This window comes from Meleagris gallopavo, chromosome 3, assembly GCF_905368555.1.
Source record: "Meleagris gallopavo chromosome 3, MGAL_WU_HG_1.1, whole genome shotgun sequence".
NCBI classification, from domain to species: domain Eukaryota; kingdom Metazoa; phylum Chordata; class Aves; order Galliformes; family Phasianidae; genus Meleagris; species Meleagris gallopavo.
In genome coordinates this window covers 93,514,464-93,534,719 of record NC_139406.1, presented here as the reverse complement: position 1 = coordinate 93,534,719, position 20,256 = coordinate 93,514,464, and the positions used below count along the sequence as shown (strand labels likewise).

At 50.4% G+C, this 20,256-nt stretch overlaps 1 protein-coding gene across 2 annotated transcripts in view; it reads right to left on the bottom strand.

The window, feature by feature from the left end:
• The window catches only part of ARHGAP39 (Rho GTPase activating protein 39), an 88,640-nt gene extending 68,645 nt beyond the window's left edge, over positions 1-19,995 (bottom strand). Inside the window, exon 1 of one of the 2 annotated variants that reach the window (XM_085221793.1) lies at positions 19,752-19,995. In XM_085221793.1, the coding sequence (XP_085077919.1) occupies positions 19,752-19,762 (11 nt within the window). In that variant the 5' untranslated portion in view covers positions 19,763-19,995. The remainder of the gene's footprint in view (positions 1-19,751) is intronic. The other variant, XM_085221792.1, reaches the window with a different exon arrangement.
• Between the last annotated feature and the right edge of the window lie 261 nt (positions 19,996-20,256).

Sequence of the window (20,256 nt, the reverse complement as noted above, 5' to 3'; positions counted from 1 at the left end):
ATGACCTTTAAGGCCCTTCCAACCCAACCATTCCACGATTCCATGACCTTTAAGGTCCTTCCAACCCAACCATTCCACGATTCCATGACCTTTAAGGTCCTTCCAGTCCAAACATTCCATGGCTTCATGACCTTTAAGGTCTTTCCAACCCACCCATTCCATGATTCCATGATCTTCAAGGTCCTCCCAACCCAAACATTCCATGATTCCATAATCTGTAAGGTCCCTCCCAACACAACCATTCCATGGTTTCATGATTCTATGATTCCTCTCCTCCCAGCTTCCAGTTGCACTGGAGACTCCCAAAAAATGACACAGGGATCATCAGCAGGACAAAACAATGCTGTCCACCAACATACCGAACTGATAATTCATCTCAAATGCAGTGCAAGAACCTGGTTTAAGTTCTTCCAATCTCCAGATCTGCAAGCAGCTCCACACCAACCACTATTTGTTTCCTACCACATCAAACTACCTCCTCCTACCCCATCCTGCTCAGTTCAGTTCCCAGACCGTTGGCTGCCACTCCATTCCCGTCTCATCGCATGGAGCCATCCCTTCCCCATAATAAAACCTCACATCCCACTATTATGGGGAGCTGAGTTATACAAGTCTGCTCCAACCTGCTCCTCAAAACACCTCTCTGAGGGCAAATTCCTCCTGGGAGGGATGCAAGCAGTGTTATGCCCCGAGATAAATGCAGTGGAGGCTACGGATAGGAGTTGTCTGCAATTGTCTACTAAATACTCAGCAACAACCTCTGAACACAGGGACAACATAATGAGACCGTGGATGCAACAGCAGAGAAAAAAACAAGGAAAAGTTCAGGCTTAAGAGATTTGGAAGCCATCAGGATGCACAACAACAAGGGCCCCCAAAACACCACCACTGAAGGCTCCGCACCGTGCCGACGTTACATCTGCAGGATTCCACCAGGATTTTATCACATTTAACACGACCTAGGACTATCTTGCTGAGGATCCAATGAAGATCTGAGGATGTTCTTTCCGTGTTTTCTCTCTGTTTTTCCAAACCCCGCACCCAAGACCTTCCCTTCAGCCCACATCGGTCCCTTAGCCTTGCCCTAAAACTGGCAGAAATTAACAGTTTTTTCCTGGGGATCAGCAGCCAGCAGTGATCTCTCACCTGAAAGACACACCAGCAGCATGAAGAAGATGGAAAGAAGCTCGTGTGTGCCCCGTATTAAAGGCTCCACGAGGTTCTGAAGCACAAAAACATCTTTTCCCTACAGGATACGGAAAGAACAGAAGCAGAGAGAACAACGGGGGTGGGAGGAAGAAGAGGAAAAAAAAAAACCAACCAGCAAAATGCGTGCACGTAGCAGGAGCTCAGCACTGAAAAACAAAACACACACACACACACACACACACACACACACACACACAAAAAAAAAAAAACACCAAACCAACCCCCCCCCCCAAAAAAAAAAAAAGCAAAGAGGAAGAAAAGCAACTTGGGCACAAGGCGAGAAGCCATCCAAGAGCATCTGGAAGAGCTGCAGAAAAGCAGCCAGGAGGGATTTTCTTTTATTCCTGTGGGTTGGTTGGTCGGTTTGTTGTCTGTTTTTGCTTCTTCTTTTTTTGTTTTGTTTTGTTTGTTTCCACCAGTGCCCTGAGCCTCTCCTCCCAGGGAAGGCGGCAGCTGAGCGGCTCTTACTTGAGCTGAGAAGGAAGAAGACAAAGGTGCTAAGAAGCAAGAGAGCAGAAACAAAACAGAAGTGAGAAACAGAGGCACAAAGAGGCAGCGGGAGCTCTTCTGCAAGCGTGAGTTGAAAGAAATGTTGTGTTTTCAACCCACCCAAGGGCAAGACGAGGAGAGAAGGAAACGCAGCAGAGCGCAGCCTTTGGGGAGACGCAGCCCAACAGTGGGAACGAGTGAAGAAAACTCCATCACTGCTGGGATTCCTAATGGCTGAGCCAACTCTCTAGGGAAATAAACATACCCATGAGTGCAGAAGGTGGTTTGTTCGTTAGGGGGCTGCTGACGTTCAACAGGAAAGTCCACAGCACCACAGGTAGCAAGCCAGTGTCAGTGGTGGACCTGGTGGGAGGTGATGGAACCACACGCAGGACTTCCAAGCAAAGAGGATACCAAAGGAGAATGCTTGGCATTAGCAACCTGCCAGCTTCTTCGCACCGAAGGAGGATGTGGACTTGATTTGAGGAACCTTTTGAAAGCTCAGGTTAATAAGAGACTGCATGGAAAGAAAGAAAGGGCATCCCTCTTTTAGTTCACAGCCATTCCCCTTGTGTTACTACTGCACCCCTCTCTGCCAAGCCTTTGGTCGTAGCACGAAGGCATCCCAGCAAACACATCCAGTTCACATCCGCAGGAACACGATGGCCAGGATCCAGAATTAAGTCACACACACAAGGCAACAGCTCAACGTGAAAATGGCAAAGCTCAGGTTAATAAGAGACTGCATGGACGGAAAGAAAGGGAGTCCTAACCTGCAAACACAGCCCTGGTTCCAGCAGGGCAGCCTTACACCACTTAATAACAGGTGCCCCGGAAGAGGCTGCAAAGCTGTCGCTGTGATTAATCGCTATTTTTTCGGTGCCAGAGCAGGTAATGATTGCTGTGCTGGCAAGTAGGGAAGCCAAGCCAAGAGGAGGTATGGGGGGAGGAGGACCTGGAGCCAGCAGAAAGGAGGAACTGACTCAAAGCCTTGGGATTTGTGGTTAGCTAGAGACAGCCAGGAGGGTGCTGTGGGGCAGCCAACAGTTGTTGGCATACCTGCAGCACCAGTCCGGCCAGGAGCTGCATTCTGCAAGGGGAATATTTAAACAGATTGAGCCCGGAGGACTCAAAGCAGATTTTTAAGCTAGGCTACGACACCATTTTAAGCTTATCAGAGCAATGAAGACGGACCAACGGATCGGAAATGAAAGCTAGAATCACCAGTGTGAGGTTGGCTCTTTGGAGAAGAATGGGTTGATCCAGAGGATGGAGTGCCTCTGCTTTCATAAAGATCCATTACAAAATCACAGAGATATTAAAGATTTTAGACATTACCTAAAAGACTTCAAATTTTAAAGATTTTCAGCACTCTGGGCAGCTATGAGCTCCTCCACAGCAAAACCAGCCACCAGGTTCCTGCTCTACACCCCATTTCCTCAACCTTCACTCCATTTTAGAAGTCCCTCCCCGAAGCCAACAGGTTGCCACTATGGCGGAGTCATTCCTGCCCCAGTTTCTCAGGCATTCTCAAATGCTGTTGCCCTGAAACAAAGGCTGGAAGACGCAGACAGCCAAGCTCCGCTGCTCCGGAGGAGAACAAAGCTGGGGAGCAGCAGTCACGCGGACTACAAAACCTGGGAAATTAGCATGACAAGAATGATTCACTTTCTACACTGTCATTCTGGAATGAAAGTATAGAAAATTGTTACCTACTACAGCAATTTTGGTAGAGCACGGCCAATGATGGCTGGCAATTAGGCTCCATTTTTGCTACGTAGGACTGACAAGTGACCCACGTCTCCACTCCCACGTTATGCGCAGGGAGAAAGAACAAGCCGCTACCAAACCCTGCTGCCTTCCCATTCAGACCTTCCCTGCTCTTTGTATGAGTCCTCAGCAATTCCCAGCAGCATCCCCTTCCCGTAATAAGCAGCAGAACAAAGAGCCAGGAAGGTTTGATTATAGAGAGATGCTTGACGTGAGCAAATCAGACTTCTGTCCCCGTGGGAGAGAGAGATTTTCTCTTCTACCCATGTCCTCCCTGCAATGCTGGGAAAAATGGGGCAGAGGAAACGAAGGGATTTTCTATCACAAAGCCAAGGCAGTGTCCCGAACCCAAGCAAGGCAGCACGATAACATTCTGCACACTGCAGAGCTGCATTCTGCTCACTAATCGGAGCCCCGGAGCAAAAGCATCGTGCAGGAAAGTTACCCAAATCAGCACCAAGACACCACTTAGAGGCATCTGATGGAAAGCTCGTTGCTTTGCAGGATATGGGACCGGATCGGGACGCCGTCTGGAGCTGGAGGGAGCACAGCTGTGCAGGAATGAATGAGACGCTGCCTTCAGAACTTGCTTGGCCTGTCTCAGCGCTTGCAACTCGATACCGAGTGCTCTCTGCATGCAGTGCGGCAGAAAGAGGAAACATCCACCAGCAGAAGAACAGGATTTGCACAGTCTGAACCTGGGACGTGTCACAGAGGAAGGCGAGTTTATAGAAACGCGCACAGAGAAACCTGCAGTCAGCTCGTGATGGCTATGCCAAGGCTTTGGTTCTGACAGCCCGGTGAGGAAGCTGATCTAACGCGGAGGCAATCAAAGAACGAGCTGCTCAGCAGAACAATAAAATAAAAAAAAAATCAGCGCTGTCAGCCAACAATCAAAGGAAAAGGGAATAACTCTGTAGATCTGAAGGGCTCCTCTGGAAAAAACCCAGCAAAACCCCTTTGAAGTCATGATACAGTCGCAAAGCCCCAGCGCTGCGCTGTTTGCATTCTAGCCTTGTTCCACCTGCAGATGAGATCCTCTGCCCCTTCACCGACTTATTTTAAGACACCTGGATGAGCAGATCACTGCAAATAGGACTACGAGTTAAACCGAGCGCTCGGTTTGCAGTAAATCTCGTTATCTGCCCTCCGCCGAGCAGCAGCCACGGCCTGATCAGATGCTAAGCACAACTTATTCTCAGTGCCAGCAGCAGGAGATGAACATCTGCAGAAGGGAGAGAGCTCGGCCGTAGGGTTACGTGCCCAAAGAACCTAAATCTGGTGAGGGGCCAGGAACAGAAGCAGCAAAATCTCAAGGGAGAGCTGGGCTTCGGTGCTGTCCAAAATCAACGCGGACTGATGAGGAGTCATTTTGGCTTTGGAGATGCTGCATGTCAGATGATGAGACTTTCCTTTTGGGAAAACGTGGCTGTTGACACAATCATGTTGGAGGAGACCCAACGAGGACCATGGAGTCCAACTCCTGGTCCCACACAGGACCACTCAAAACCCAAACCCTGGGAGCAGTGTCTGAACACTTCTTGAGCTCGGGGTTGTGCCCACTGCCCTGGGAAGCTCAATCCATGCCCACTGCTTAACACCACAGATGTGCTCAGAAAGAAGAAAACAGCATTTCGTCTGAAATTCCATTAAAGTTGGAAAAGATCTCCAAAGATCACCAAATCCAACCCCAACCCATCCCACCGTGCCCACTAACCACGTCTCCACAGTTCCTGAACACCTCCACCGATGGTGACTCCACCACCTCCCTGGGCAGCCCGTGCCAATGCCTCGCCATTCTTTTGGAGATTTCTTTTTTTCCCCCTAATATCCAACCTAAACACCCCTGGCACAACTTGAGGCCATTACCTTTTGCCCTAGCACACATCCTCAGCACCATCACAAGTGAGATGCCGTAAGCCCAATATAAAATTGGCACAATACTCGTGCCAAAGAGCGTGGAAAGCACAGAATCAAAGAAGGGACCTCGAAGATATTCCAGTTCCAGCCGCACTGCTGCAGGCTGATTGCCAACAATTATTCAAATACAATCCAGTGATTCTAGGAAATTGGAGAAGCAGCTCAGGCTGAGCTCTTGCTGGACAGAGCATGGAAAAACCCAAAGGCAAATCCCCAGCAGACCAATCACAGCTTGATGGACGGACTCGGTGATCTTCGGGGTCTTTGCCAACCTTAATGGCTCTACCTCCAACCTCGAGAAATGGCTGTTGCAGCTGGCTGAGGCAACAAACATCAAGCAAGGAGCACAAATCACCACAAACACTGAACACAAGTCAAGCGTGCCATCGAGACAGCCCTAAGCAACACCTCCACCACAGGCAGTACCGGCCACGGCTGTGCCCAACGCGCCCGCTCAACTCCACCAGCCTCCCCAGACACAAACTGCTGGCAGCTGGAAGGAGCCTGCTGTCACTCTGAAAGGCAACGACTAAAACTTGTTCGCTCCCCTATAACCCAGGCTGGGCTCCCAAGCGGGGCACAGGTAGGGCACTGCTCAGCTGCAGCCCAAAGCAGAGGCGCAGAAGAGACCCTGGCTCTTCCCCATTTGCCTATTTGCGCTCACAACATGAAAAGTTAAGTCTTACAGTGACTTGAAGTAGAAATGAAATTCACACGTCGTTAACAGCCAAAGCACGACGCTGCTGTGGTCCGGTCATTATTCCAAGTGCATTCTGCGTGTCCTCAGAAATTTATTTATAAAGCATTTACTTCTGCCCCTTCTTGTGCGACGGACACAGAGCATGACAGCTTTTAATGACAAATCAATAGCGAGCTTTAAAACCCAAATCTTATTATCGCCGCATTAGAATTTTTTCCTGGGCTGTGGCTTATGAAATATTCAATATTTTCAATTATTCTTCTTTCTCCCTCCTCTGACGTGAGAGTTCTGGAGTCGGGCATCAAAATCTGCTCCAAACAGAGCAGTTGGAAGCGTATCCTTTTTAAACAGAGAAAAGATTTGTGAACATTAATCTCGGAGTGGGGGCATGAATGGAATCGCACAAAACTTGGAAGGCCAAGTTGGAAGAGCCTACATTTAACATCATCTGTATTCATCTCCAAGAGATGAATAGTTGGCACAGTCACCTGGACACTCCTGAGCACGTCTTTCCCCTCATCGGAAATCTATTAAATTTCTAAACTTTGGGCTCTCGAAAGCATGCAAAGATGTTTCAAAGCACCGAGGTACTAGGTTTTCTTTTATTTCTGTATGCTTCAATAGAGGCTTCTCAGAGTCCTCTCCACCTCTTCTCTCATGTTGAGGGCCCTCCATTGTGCCACCCAGCCCCAGAACGAAAGGAGGGCTGGGAGAAGGTGGATGAGAGCCTCCGTGTCAGCATTCCTGCTCCTGTGTGCTGCTACGCTTGGATTTTTAACTCAAGTTCTTCCTATCTTTTCATTTCCTGTATCAATGGATCGCTGCATTAAGACCTCATTATCCTCCTCAGCCAAAAATACTCTGAGCATCTCCGCAGCTCTCTCTGAAAGGCACCACGTCACTTTCAGGAGAAGAGGATAAGGAAGAAAGCGGCGTATAGAAACATTGGGAGCTTTGTTTTACTTGCTGATATCGATCAGAACCTCCAGCAAGGCACCGAGCAGAGCCCAACACTGATGAGCTCTGCTTTGTCTGCTCAGGTTTGATTCATCTTGCTTAAGCAACGGTCCAATGGCTCTTCTAAAGCAACACAGATACTTAACCTTCAAAAAAATTCCCTTTGCAATCACAGTTCTTGTATTTCTCCCCCTCCTCGTTCATCCTTGCACTCGCTTTAGTCAAGGCTGAAAAAGAGGAATAAATCAGACGGTGCTGCGCATCGCTCCAACCCAGCCTCCATCCTGCAGCAAATCTCCAGGGCAGCAACTCCTAAACTCACACATTTCTGCACTGCCTGACCCAATGCCTTGGCTTGGAGGCATTCCAAACTGCATGGCTTTCCAGGACAAGAATGGCTTTTAAGAAAAAAAATAAAATAAAATAACCAAGGATGAGACGGTAATTCTCCCTATGCCAGGTTTTGTGTTCTCTGCTTCCACTGCTGTACCCCAACGAGCTTCATTAAAGGCAAATGCTGATCATGCACCGACGTGCTGTCCACATCCACTGTAACCCCACTGAACTCCCTGAGCCTGCATTCCCTTCACTCCTCATCACTATCAACACCCCTCCACGGCCCTCTCCCCACACACCGACCTGACACGTAGCCTGGAGCATCCTCTCTCCCCTTCACATCCATTTTTCTTCTTGCTAGTTTACGTCCCTCTCTATTAACACCGCAGCCACGCTGTCTCCCCTCGTGTTTCCACACGTTATGCCTTCCTGACACCACGACTTTTCCCTACAACTTAGGGCCCACGTATTTGTGGTAGGGTTTCAGCCATTTATTGCTCACTCCTTACCCTAGGGAATGGCCTCAAGTTGTGCCAGGTTGGATATTAGGAATAATTTCTCCAGAAGAGCGCTCGGGCACTGAAACAATCCAGCCAGGGAGGTGGTGGAGCCAGCGTCCCTGGAGGTGGTCAAGGGTTGCAGAGATGTGGTACTTGAGGACAAGGATCAGGGACACAGCAGGGATGGGTTGGGGTTGGACTCAATTGTCCTGAAGTCTTCTCCAACATTAGTGATCCTATTTAGGGACACGGTGAGGAAGGGTTGGGGTTGGACTTGGGGATCTTGGAGGTCTCCTCCAACCTTAATCATGCTGCTCGCTAACCCCTGTACTTTTTGTAGCCCTCGTGGGCAAGAAAGGCATTTGTGCCTTTCTATTCTCCATCTAAACAACTCCCAGGAAGTGGAAAAGATGACATAGTGACCCTGAAGTGGATGGGTCATTTAGAGAGGATGTAGCTCAAGTCAAAATAGCCTTAAGGTTTCGGATAGCCATAAGCAAAGTCAGAAGTGGTATCAAAAAATGAACTAAAAAAAAATTAAAATAAAATAAAAGGCCTTAGAGTTCTGTAACTCGGGTCCAGAGCACTGTTTTTAATTGATTGCTATTGATCTGTAGTTAATTGGGTCTTGCCTCACAGCACCCAACGGCTCACCTCCATGGCAAGAAGGTTCCCATTGTGATGTGTGGGTACTTAACAGAATGGAACACCATGAATTTGCTTTTGAATGCTATGGACTACGTTATCTTGCCCATAACTGTGTTACAGCTGAGTTATTTCATCCATAACTGCATCACAGCTGCTAACTGGTGTCCCATCACAGACCCACAGCCTCCTGGATCTGTCCCTTGCTCCCATAAGGACAGCCTTCAGAAAACAGGAGGCAGCCGTGCTCTGGTAGCTCCAGGCCAAAGATCCCCTGAGAGCCCATGCTTACAGAAGCCCACGGCAACTAGATTCCAGCAAACTGTAGGATTAAGATACATCACTTAGGGAGCGGGGAAAATAAAGGATGCTTAGTGATATTAAATATACTGAAACCATTAGGAGATATTCACCTCAAAGGCATTTCCGTTCACGTGTCCCCAACACAGCCAAGAAACGTGGTGGGCTGCCAACCCTTCGTTCCACCTTGGGACAAAGGATCCTCATTCAGCTCCTTGACCTCCTTCAACTCAGACCTGAGCATCAGACCTCAGGATGAGGACTCCTGCAGTTGTTTTTTTAGGGTTTTATCAACACTTCAACAATATAACAATGGTTTAGTGGGCATGGTGGGGATGGGTCAACCGTTGGACTCGATAACCTCAGAGATCTTTTCCAAGCTTAGTAATTCTGCAATCCTAGGAGTGGGCATGGTGGGGATGGGTCAACCGTTGGATCTGATGATTGTGGAGGTCTCCTCCGACCCCAAGGATTCTATGAATCCACTGCAACCAGAGCCAGCTGTAGGCCACAGCCATACAAACACACCGGAGCATAAGGAACTACCAGCTACCTTAACGAGCTACTGATACCTCTCCCAGTAATTTCAACCCACGGATTGCCAGACAGCTTCTAACCTTACACGCCTCAGGCTAAAAGCTATTTGATCCCAATTTGTGAGACAATCAGCGCAGACTGAGCTGAACAAATATTCTACAAATGGTGCCCCAAACATCCTACATTTCAGGGTGAAATCCTTGAGCTGAAGGCACCCAAGGAACCTCCTGTCATGTCGGGAGAAGTCTTGGGCCCGGATGGAGAGCTGCAGGTCAGCACTTTGAGTTGTCAATACGATGAAAGAATCACAGGGAAAGAAAAAAAAAAAAAAAAAAAAAAAAAGAAATACTCCAGAGCTACGACAGCATTTTGTTAAAAAAAGCTTCTGCTGCTAGGCAGGATCCCAGCAGCCACGTAACGTTGAGATGAATGAGTGGAGCTGAGATGAAAGCAGCGATGTGACAGCTGCATTCCTGCCACGGGGATGTGAAGCCAAAGGTCTACACTCAACCATCGCAGTGGAGGTTGGAGGCTCCTCCAGGTCCATCTGGACCAACCTCCACTCAAGGAGGGACCCTCAGGATACTTACAGAGCAGACTTGCTCGAGATGGAGGAAATTCTACCAAAAAAAAAAAATAAATAAATCACAACCCAAAAAGGTTGCTTGTCCCTGAATTAAAAATCTTACAGATATTTGCACTCCACAGGGGGGGAAATATACATGATGTTATCTGGAAATTTGTTTCTAGCTGCATCATTCCTGCGCTCAAAGTCTATCTACAGATTTTTATATTCTTTCCATTGCTAAACAGCCAACCTCAGGATTTGAATGGTTGCAGCCACACGAAATTTGTCTAACCTGTGGCTCACAAATCTGGATCAGGTCTGAAGCATCAGACAACAGAGGGCCGTGCTGCCCGACCTGTTCCTCCTGCACGCCGAGCTTGGCTTCCACTGAGGGCTGGGATGAGGCTGCAGGTTGGAGCATCACCTCCACAGCTGACAACCTGGGGGCGTGGGGATGAGCCACTCGTTGAAACTAAGATGACTGGAGAGCTGCTTTAGGTGGGAACCTTAGAATCATAGAATCATTAAGGTGGGAGAAGATCTCCAACATCCCCAAGTCCAACCCCAACCCCTCCCCCAGGTCCCTAAAGAGAAACGTAGAGTCATTAAGGTTAGAGAAGACCTCCAGACCACCAAGCCCAGTCCCAACCCATCCCACCAACCACATCTCTCAGTGCCATATCTTCATAGTCCTCGAGTGCCTGTGGGGATGACGACTCCACCACCTCCCTGGGCATCCTGTTCCACTGCTCTTTCAGAAAAGAAATGTTTCCTAACATCCGACCTGAGCCTCCCTTGGCACAACTTGAGGCCATCACTCTCATATCCTGTATCACTGATTACCTTGCCTCAATTTGAAAGACAACTCACAGTGGTGATACGCAGCAGAATTGATGCAGAGATGTACAGATCTGCCAAGAACTCGTTTGCTCTTAGGAAAACAAGCTCCAGCCACCAAGCTGTTGGGTCCCTGGAATGCTCAGATTTTGATGAGGACAGGCGCTGCGCTGTCTCAGTCCAGTGGTTTAATCACCACACTCTGTGCACGCTCTTGCAGGACCTGTTCCTGCTCCTCCTTCCCCTTCCAGCTGCAGGAGGAAGGCGTGTTGCTTCAGCAAGCTCCGCTCTGACAGAAAAAATAATGACTGCAGAGGTCCTTCTTTGAAGTCCCAGGCACGTTTCTTACCTCGAACAAAAAACCTAGAGAGCTCCCTCCTAAAAAAATAAATAAATCTGACGGCAGAAATTGCACTGAGTTGTTCTGCAAATCACTTTTTGTTTTGTGCTGGGGTATTCTGGAACACACGTTCCACCTTCACCACATCTGACCCGCCGCACCACGCAGATGACTCAAGGTGACACGGCGGAGATGTGAGAGATGCACAACGAGGAGGGGAAAAGAAAGGGCTTCTGAACGGGAGCCTCGTTGATGTGTTCATTTGCAATTTCTCCTTACAGCTTTACGGCAGAGCTGCTGGGAGCTCTGACAGCTTCAACAGCATCTCTCGAAAACGGCACAGAAGGTGAAAGCGCGGATCGGAACGCTGGGGAGCGGTGGAAATTATTTTGACTGAAATGCAGAGGAAGCTCTTTGTTCCCCTTCTGCTTTTGGAACCTCATTGCCAATTTTACCGAGCCACGCTCCTGCACGGGCGCCTGATGAAAACAGCACGGGTTCACCAATCGCCCACCCAGGAGACCCCACGTTGGTGTCAGACCCCAGCCCCAGCCATGGGCCCCAAATGGGATCTTCCCATCACGTAATGAACCCAAACAGGGAGCCTTCCACCAAATGGGAGCATCCCTGTCACGAAACAAGCCCCAAACTGGGAGCAGCCCTGCGAGGGAACCCAAAATGGGAGCTTCCCACCATGTAATGGACCCAGACTGGGAGCCTTTCACCAAGTGGGAGCATCCCTGTCAAGCAACAAGCCCCAGACTGGGAGCTTAAGCACCACACAATAAACTCAAACTGGGAGCTTAAGCACCACACAACAAACTCAAACTGGGAGCTCCCCATCATGCAACAAATCTCATCTGGGAGCCTCCCAGCAAATCACGGCTTGACTGACACACAACGAACCCCAACTGGGAGAGTCTCCACCACACTACAAAGCCCAAACTGGAAGCCTCTCCACCAAGGAACCCAGAATGGGAGTCTCCCACCAAACAACAAGCCCCAGCTGGGAGCTTCTCACCAGATAAGAGCTTGACTGACACACAGCAACTCCAAACTGGAAATTCCCACCCAAACGGGAGCATCTCTGCCACGGACTGAGCCCCAGCTGGGAGCATCCCAACCACACGAGGAACCCAAACTGGAGCTCTGCGGAGCCTACGTCCCTCAGCCCTGTGCTCCATCGATCCCAGTGCTCTAATTTCAATTTTGGATGCAGCTCGGAATATTAGATGCAACTGTCCTCATCCCCCCCAGAGCAAGCTTCACACAAGAGGGAAAGAATTTTAGGGAAGGGCTCTGAGGAAACTGCAAGGTCAAGGAAGCACTGCCTTAAAGGCGAGCACTGAGATGTGCTCACCCAGACCTCGGTCCTGAAAAGGAAAACTGAAAGGAAAAAAAAAAAAACAACAACTCCAAATTTCTAAAATAAAGCTTGCAATCCCTGGAGCAGCACAGGCTGCCATGGGAAGCGAGGGCTGAAACGTGATCCCGACTCACAAAGCTGAGCAGCAAGTAGCAGACAGAGGTCACGCTGAAACAGAGGTCGTGCTCAGCCAAGCAGATGCAAAGCAGGGAATCAGCGCCCAGCACGCAGCCTCCTCTGCGCTGACTTTGCCCAAATCCTCCTGGTTTTGGGGGGGAAAATGGGAGAAAACCACTTCACCAAGAGGCTGCTGTGGGTGCACGCAGATCCCTCCGGCTGTTCCTCCCCATGCAGTGACTTCATGCTTTTCCTAAATCTTCCCAACCACACTGAGTGCTGCCAGAATAAGTGTTTGCTTTGTTTTCCTTTTTATTATTTTCCCTCTTGATCCCTGAGCACACGGAGGAGACTCCACAGAAATGCTGCTGCCCCCCACCTTTGAGAGGACGTGGATTCACAGATGCACGCATTAGATTAAAGGCAAATCAGCTTAGGTAGCAGAACCCACCAGCATCCAGAAACCACCTTCATAACAGGGTTCAGCAAGCGCTTAAGAGGCAGCTTAATTACTAATAAAACTGATGATACAGCCTCAGATCCCACAAAGCCGCATGCGCACGTGCTTGGAGCTGCTCAGCTGGATTGGGGTGCGTCCCTCAACACAAGCTGAGTTTCAAACTAAAAGAGAGGATATTTAGGTTGGATTTGAGGAGGAAACTCTGTACTCAGAGGGTGGCGAAGCACTGGAACAGAAAAACAGAGGATGCCTCATCCCTGGAGGTGCTCACAGCCAGGCTGGAGGGGCCCATGGGGCAATGTGGTCGATGGGAGACGTCCCTGCCCGTGGGGTTAGAATGGGATGGGCTCTAAGGTCTCTTCTAACCTGACCCATTTTACTGGTCTGCCATGGGTCCAAGCTGTTCCAGAGACCGTTTATAATCTCTAAAGGATTTACACTTCAGAAGAAGAAAGATTGCGCGTCCAAATGTCCCAGACAAATGGCAGGTTGACTCCGCTAACCTAAATCCTACCGCTCACCCCAACGCGCCCCGCTGTCCGTCTGTCTGTCCTCTATTATGGAAACTGCAGTCGATAAGCAATTGCACTTTTTTTTTTTTTTTTTTTGCCTCTTGCCATGATCTCTCCTAACTGTGTGCAAAGTGCTCTGAAGCCTTCAAAAAGGGCCGCGGAAAGATCGATGCAATCATAATCCTACAGCTCCGATTCGCCGACTAAGTAACATTTCTTGTTGGCAAAAAGCTTGGATTTCCAAACACGTCGCCCGTGGAAGTCATTTACATTCAAGCAGAGAGTGGAGCAGGGAAAGGAGATCAATAAAAACGCAGCGAGGCAGAGAGAGAAATGTCAGCACCTCGGGAAGAGGCAGGCCAGTAGCCGCGCGCATCCGCCGGGAGAGCAGATAGCACAAATGGATGCGATGGGTTCGTGTTCCACGGGGCTGCAGCGAGCCCCCGGCATCCTTCCTTCTGTGACATGTTCACACCCGGGTGCTGCTGAACCCCTTCCTTCCCTCCGTCCCCCCAAAAATGGGTTCTTTGCCCTCTGCGATGGGTTCAGAGCTGGGACCCAATTTGGATAGCTCCCAATCACAGCAACTCTCAACCAACGCTCAACTCAGGAACAAAACTTCCCAGAGTTGGTTTTCACAAGATACAAGGAGCCAACCCTTCTCCTTCTGACAGCCCATTTCAGGCCTCGTTTGCTGCGAGTTTTATGAGGTGGTCATCAGCAACCAAAAAAAGCCACATCCTTCACTGCAGGAATTGCACTCTACGTTACACCTCTGGGTTACGATGCGGCACCGTTATCGAACCCATCTTCAGCAGCACAGCACCTCCACAGTAACAGCACAGTGCAGCAGGACTGCTCCTTCCAGCGGGTGGGAAAGGGAGAAATCCAGCTCTGGGGGTTCCTGGGAAGAATACAGCCACCTCCAAGGGGACAGCGCTGGGTTGGGAGGAATAAGAACCAATCCCAAGTGCACAGCCTTGGCTTCACTTCTCCCCCAGGTACCTGGAGATCGTTTATCCCCCGTTCACTTTTTGGTAACTGGAATTAAAAATAGGCGGCCTGGATTCAGTGGAGAGTGGAAGAAGGAGGAGAATGACAGCAGAAATGTTTCTGAGGACACAGAGGAAGAAGAGGGAAGATCCAGGCTCAATGCGCTATCTAGAGCATGTAAGGGAATGATCACTGAAGCAAAAATGCAAGAGGGAGAACACGGCTGCTGGAGACGGGGACAAGAAATTCCTTTTTAAACGTACTGCAAAGAAAACATTGCACTTGTGATGATCTTAACCAGCAGCCAAAGTGAAGTTCTCATGGATTATTACTGGATGGGGTAAACAGGTTTATATATGCGCCCTAAAAGTGCGTGGGTTGGCGATGGCCAAGCCCCACAGTCCTGGTTTATCCTCATTCTGCAGAGCCAACCCAAGGAATTCACAGCCCCACAGCTCACATGTCAGTTCTATCCCCGTATTCAGCCTTGAGACTCATTACATATTCTATGGTCTCTCTTTGGATCGTGGGGGATCCATTTAGACACTCTTAAATGGATTCTCATTTGTTTTACATCGTGTGTGTTCATAAGCAACCAGAGGTGAACTTCTCAAGGTGTCATCTCTGAGACGTGGAGCAAAACAGTACAACTCTTTGGTCTTCATCCCACCAAGAGGGAGGACGTTGGGAGGGCTGGAGCCTTGCACAGGGAGCCAGGCCAAACCCAGCTCCTTCCTCCAAGATGCAGCACCTGCCCTCTAGATTATAGCTTACCTACAAACTCCCCTATGAAAACCTGCCCTGGAACTTCCCCAGCCTACACAGAGATAGATTTGGGATGGGAATGGACAGTTCAGCTGACATGGGATGCACCAAGAGTGGGCAATGTCCTTGGAATGGTCAAGTGGAGCCTGGTTGAGAGCATTGATCGGCCAGCTGTTCCCCTGAGGACACTGGGACCTGTCTGGGTCCCAAACAGGTCAACTTCAGACCCAAACCCATGGATTCAGCTCCAAGATATCTCCTCACAAGGCTGAGACAACCCCTTCTCAGAACCCCTGCCCAATTCCCAGCAGCATTTCACAACACCTCCTTGTTGTCAGAGCTCCAAGGCACCTCCACGGGGCACTCTGGCCATTGGGACACATTGCCCATCAATGCTTTCACCCAGTCTAAGCTGAAATATTTCAGCAACCGAAGCTCTGCCAATTCCTCCGGGGTTTCACAGCAAACCTCAGTCCATCAGGAGCTCCCAAGACAGCCTGGATTTCCCTTATCCCACATCTGGAGCCCCAGAACCGCAACCAAGGGTTGGCTTGGAGATCCCACAAACCCAGGCAATAAGAAGGCAGATCGCAAAGGCTCAGAAGACAGAGCTGTGCACAAACAGGTTGTTGGGGCCATCCCACGTCACCCCTTTTTAATATCAAAGAGGTAGAAGAGCAGCTCTGCAGGCACTCGAGCCAACCACACGCACCAGAGCTGCACCGCGTTCCCCAGGTGCGCGTGGAGCAGCTGTACTTGGTGCAACCAGAGAGATTTCGGATGGGGGAGGGACCTTGCAGACCATCCATCCCCAATATGGGCAGGCAGGGATCCATCCTAACAGGTGCCCAAAGCCAATCCACGTTGCTTTGGACAACAACAGACCAGAGCTGTGATGTCCAACAGCATCCACGCGCACGCGGTTGTTGCCTTCCTGTTTCCCCAAAGATAAGCATCCAAACATCCATAAAATTATTATTATTATTTTTTTTTTAAACAAAATTACTGGGAATCAACCATACACCCTATTTCTGTAAGTCGTAGGTGGATAGGGACACTTTTCCCAAGCCTTGTGGGCCGCAGCCCTGCTCCAAGATCACTGCCACAACCTACACCCAACAGCCCTACCGTCGCAGCTCCACGACGCTCAATACTGCTGAGAAAGAAGATAAATGCTTTGAAATCAGAATAAAAAGGCACTTCTTGGTCAGCACAACCCGCTGATCAACCCGCTCCACATCACTGCTTTTGCGCTGCCAGGTTGTTTAGCGAATGTTACACATTTTGGTTCCTGTTCCTAAAGAGCCAAAATTTCACCCAATGTCACCGTTAGCGCAGGAACCGCCCAATGGCCAATGGCACAGCAGCAAAAAATGGATATAATTCCCCCCAAATGACCCCAAACCCATCCAGGAATCACAGCCACGCAACGGCGCTGACAGATCACAGAAATGCACTGAGTGCAACGCGGGATTAATCCAAATTTGGGGCAGGAAATGGCACCAAGTGAGCACAGGGCTGAGAAATCAGTGCTGGTGTCAATGGCTGGGGGTCTACAAGCCCCAAAAATGCTTTGGATCAGAGGGGGGAAATGGTGCTGGGCATCTCCTGAGCGATGCAGAAGGAATGAAAATGGGCAAAAAAAGAGAGAGAAAATAATAGGAAAAAAAGAGATGGGATAAGAAATGGGCAACAAAAAGGACGAGAGGGGAAGAAAATGTGCAAAAAAAGGAGATTAGGGGGTAAGAAAAAGGGGGAAAAAGATACAGAGGGTGAAAATGGGCAAAAAAAGTGATAAAGAGGACAAAAGTGGGCAAAAACAATGGGACTTAGAGAATGAAAATGGGGAAGGAAAAAAAGGGATTAAGACGGTGGAAACGGGGAAAAAAGGATATGAAAATGTGCCAAAAAAAGTGATAAAGAAGACAGAAATGGGCAAAAAGAGGAATGAAAATAGGCAAAAAAAGAAAAGAAAAGGAGGATGAAAAAAGAAAGATGGACTCAGAGGATGAAAATGGGCAAAAAAGGGGATTGAGAGGTTGAAAATGGGCAAAAAAAACAAAAAAGGTGGAAGTCGCGGTGCTGCCAACGAGGGGCGCGTGGTGCCCTGCCCGACTCACCTGCTGCTCTCAGGTGCCCCCCAACATCCCAAATTTCGCTATTTTCATCATTTCTCCCCCCCATTTTTATTTTTTTTTTACATTTTTTTAATTATTTTTCCCCACCCAGCTGCATGTGCCAGGTGTGGCGGCGCGCGAGCAGCTGCGGGTTTTATCCGTAGAGGTCACCCGAGGGTTGGGTTAAAAACTGCAGTTGGGGAAGGGAGGGAAAAAAAAAAAAAAAAAAATGCACGAAAAATAAAAATTAAAACACTAAGAACGCGTTAATTAATAAGAAGATAATAATCAACCTGCAGCTCTACAGCAGGAGGGAAGCAGCAAAGCAATGCGATGAGCGGAAGGGAGGAGGGAACGAATCAAGCGGCTCCCATTTGCCGCATGTGATGATTAAAAGATCACCACCCCCCCCCCCCCCAGTGCAGACCACCCCCCCCAAAAAAAAGCCATTTGTCCCCCCAAGCTCTGAGCCACCCCCCCCCCCCCCCCCCAAAAAGTCCCCACCCTGCTGTGTGTGTCCCCCCCCCCCCCACCCTCCTTCAAACAGCCACACCTTGCAGAGGAGCGCTGGACTGGAAGGGGAATGGGGGGGAAATGACCCTAAAATGTATATATGGAGGGGATGTGCCCCCCTCCCCCCCCCCCCCCAGAACATTCACAGGGAGATGGATGGGGTGTCCAGACCCCATAATTCCCCCCCAGGGTGAAGAGATGAAGCAGCACACCCCACAACCCCCACTGGGAGAGGGGAACAGCCACCCTCGCCCCTCACCCCCTTAAACCCTTATAGGGAACTGGGGAGGACCCAGCCCCCCCCCCACTATAGGAAGGAGGAATTCATTCCTTCCTCCTCCTCCCTCCCCCCTGCCCCCCCCCCCAAGAGCCCTATAGGGAGATAAGGGGAGATCCAAGGCCCTCGAAACCCTATAGGGAGATGGGGGGGGGCAAAAGGGGGGATGGGGAATCCAGACCCCATAGAGAGCAAGGAGGGGGTGTCCAGCCCTCATCAACTCCACAGGAAGCCCCCCTCCCTCCCACCCCCCCAGAAGCAGTATAGGGAGATGGGGGGGGGGGGTGGAGGGGGGGGAAATCCAACCCCCCTATAACTGCTATAGTGAAATGCTCCATCTTGGGGGGGGGGGGGAGGAGGTTGGATCCCACCTTTATGAAGTGGGATTATGAGGGGGTTGGATTGCCCCCCCCCGCACTCCCTATGGGGGGGGAATCCAGCCCCAGAATACTCATTATGGAGCAATAAGGGTGGGATGCACCCCCTCGCTCTGCCCCCCCCCTCAAAAACCACCCCCCACTAATAACCCCCATAGGGAACAGGGGGAGGGGGGGCATCCATTACCCCCCAGCTCCTAGAAATGAGCTCCAACCACCCTGTTCTCTCTGGCAGATATGAGGGAGGGGTCATCCACTCCCCCCCCCCCCCCCCAAACACCATATAGACACCGATGGGGGGGGGGGGAAGGGGTGAAAACACCCCCCAAAACCCCTAAAATTGAGCTCCAACCCTCCCCATAACCCTACACAGAGCAAAGTGGGGGGGGGGGAGGCAACCAACCCCCCCATAACCCCTAAAAATGGGATAAAATCCCCTCATAGAGAGCAAAGCGGGGGGGTGCGGGGGGGTGTCCAACTCCCCCATGTAAAATTGGGGGGGGGGGGCGGAGGGGGTTCATTTTCCCCATATCAGTAAAAATGGTGGTGGGGGAGAGGAGGGGGGGGGGATTCAACCACCATCCCCAAGCAACAGGGTGGGGTTGGGATCCGCCCCCCCCCCCCCCCCCCCAGATCCGCATTCAATATGGGGGGGGGGGCACAGGGTGGGGTTGGCACACAGCAGGTGTTAATTAACTAATTAACCACCACCACCCCCTTTTTAATTAACGTGATTAAGAACTGGAGATGCAGAGAAACACCCCCCCAACCCCCCCCCCAAAAAAAAAAAAAGGAATTGGGTGTTAAAATAGGACTTAAAATAATAATGATGATAATAATAATAATAATAATAATAATAATAAAGAGGATCTGCATTCTGGAATGGGGGGAGGGGGGACAGGGGAAGGGGATGCAGGGGAGGGGGTGGGAGACCCCCAAATTTTAAGGGAGGGTCCTCCACATTTTAAATGGGGGGAGACCCCCAAAAATTTAACACGGGGGGCACAGAGGGGCTCTGACCCCTCAGGGGCCACGAGAGGGGGGGGCCGGGTCCTACCTGCGGGGGGGTCCCAACCCCAAACAGGCCTCGCACCCCCCCCCCCCCCCAAACCCTCCCCTCCCGCCCTCCTCGGTGCCGCCGCTCACCTCTCCGCCATCTTCCCGCCGGCCCTACCGCTCCACGGTGGCCCCGGGGGGGCTTTTTCCTCTCTTGACCCCCATCGAGCCGAGCCGCCGCCTACCTCCCTCCCTTTTACCCTTCCCGCGACCCCCCCCCACCCTCAGCAAAACCGAAAAAAAAAAAAAACCAAGAACAAAAACTGAAAAATAAATTAAGAAAAAAAAAAAAGAATAAATAAATAATTTAAAAACGGCGCAACGCGACAAAACACCCCCCCACCTCCTCTCCCCCACACCGCCCGCCGCTGACTGAGCCCGGCGGCCCCGCCGCGTCCCGCCGTCACCAGCGACAACGGGGGCGCAGCCAATGGGGAGAGAGCTGAAGGGCGGAGCTATCGCGAAGCCCCGCCCCCTTCCCCGCACGGCCCGCCGGCGCGGTGGATGCTGGGAGTTGTAGTTCTGAATGGACGGCTGAGATTTTTTTTCCCGATTTTTGCTTTTTTTTTTGCTACGTTTTCACTTTTTTTAGGCT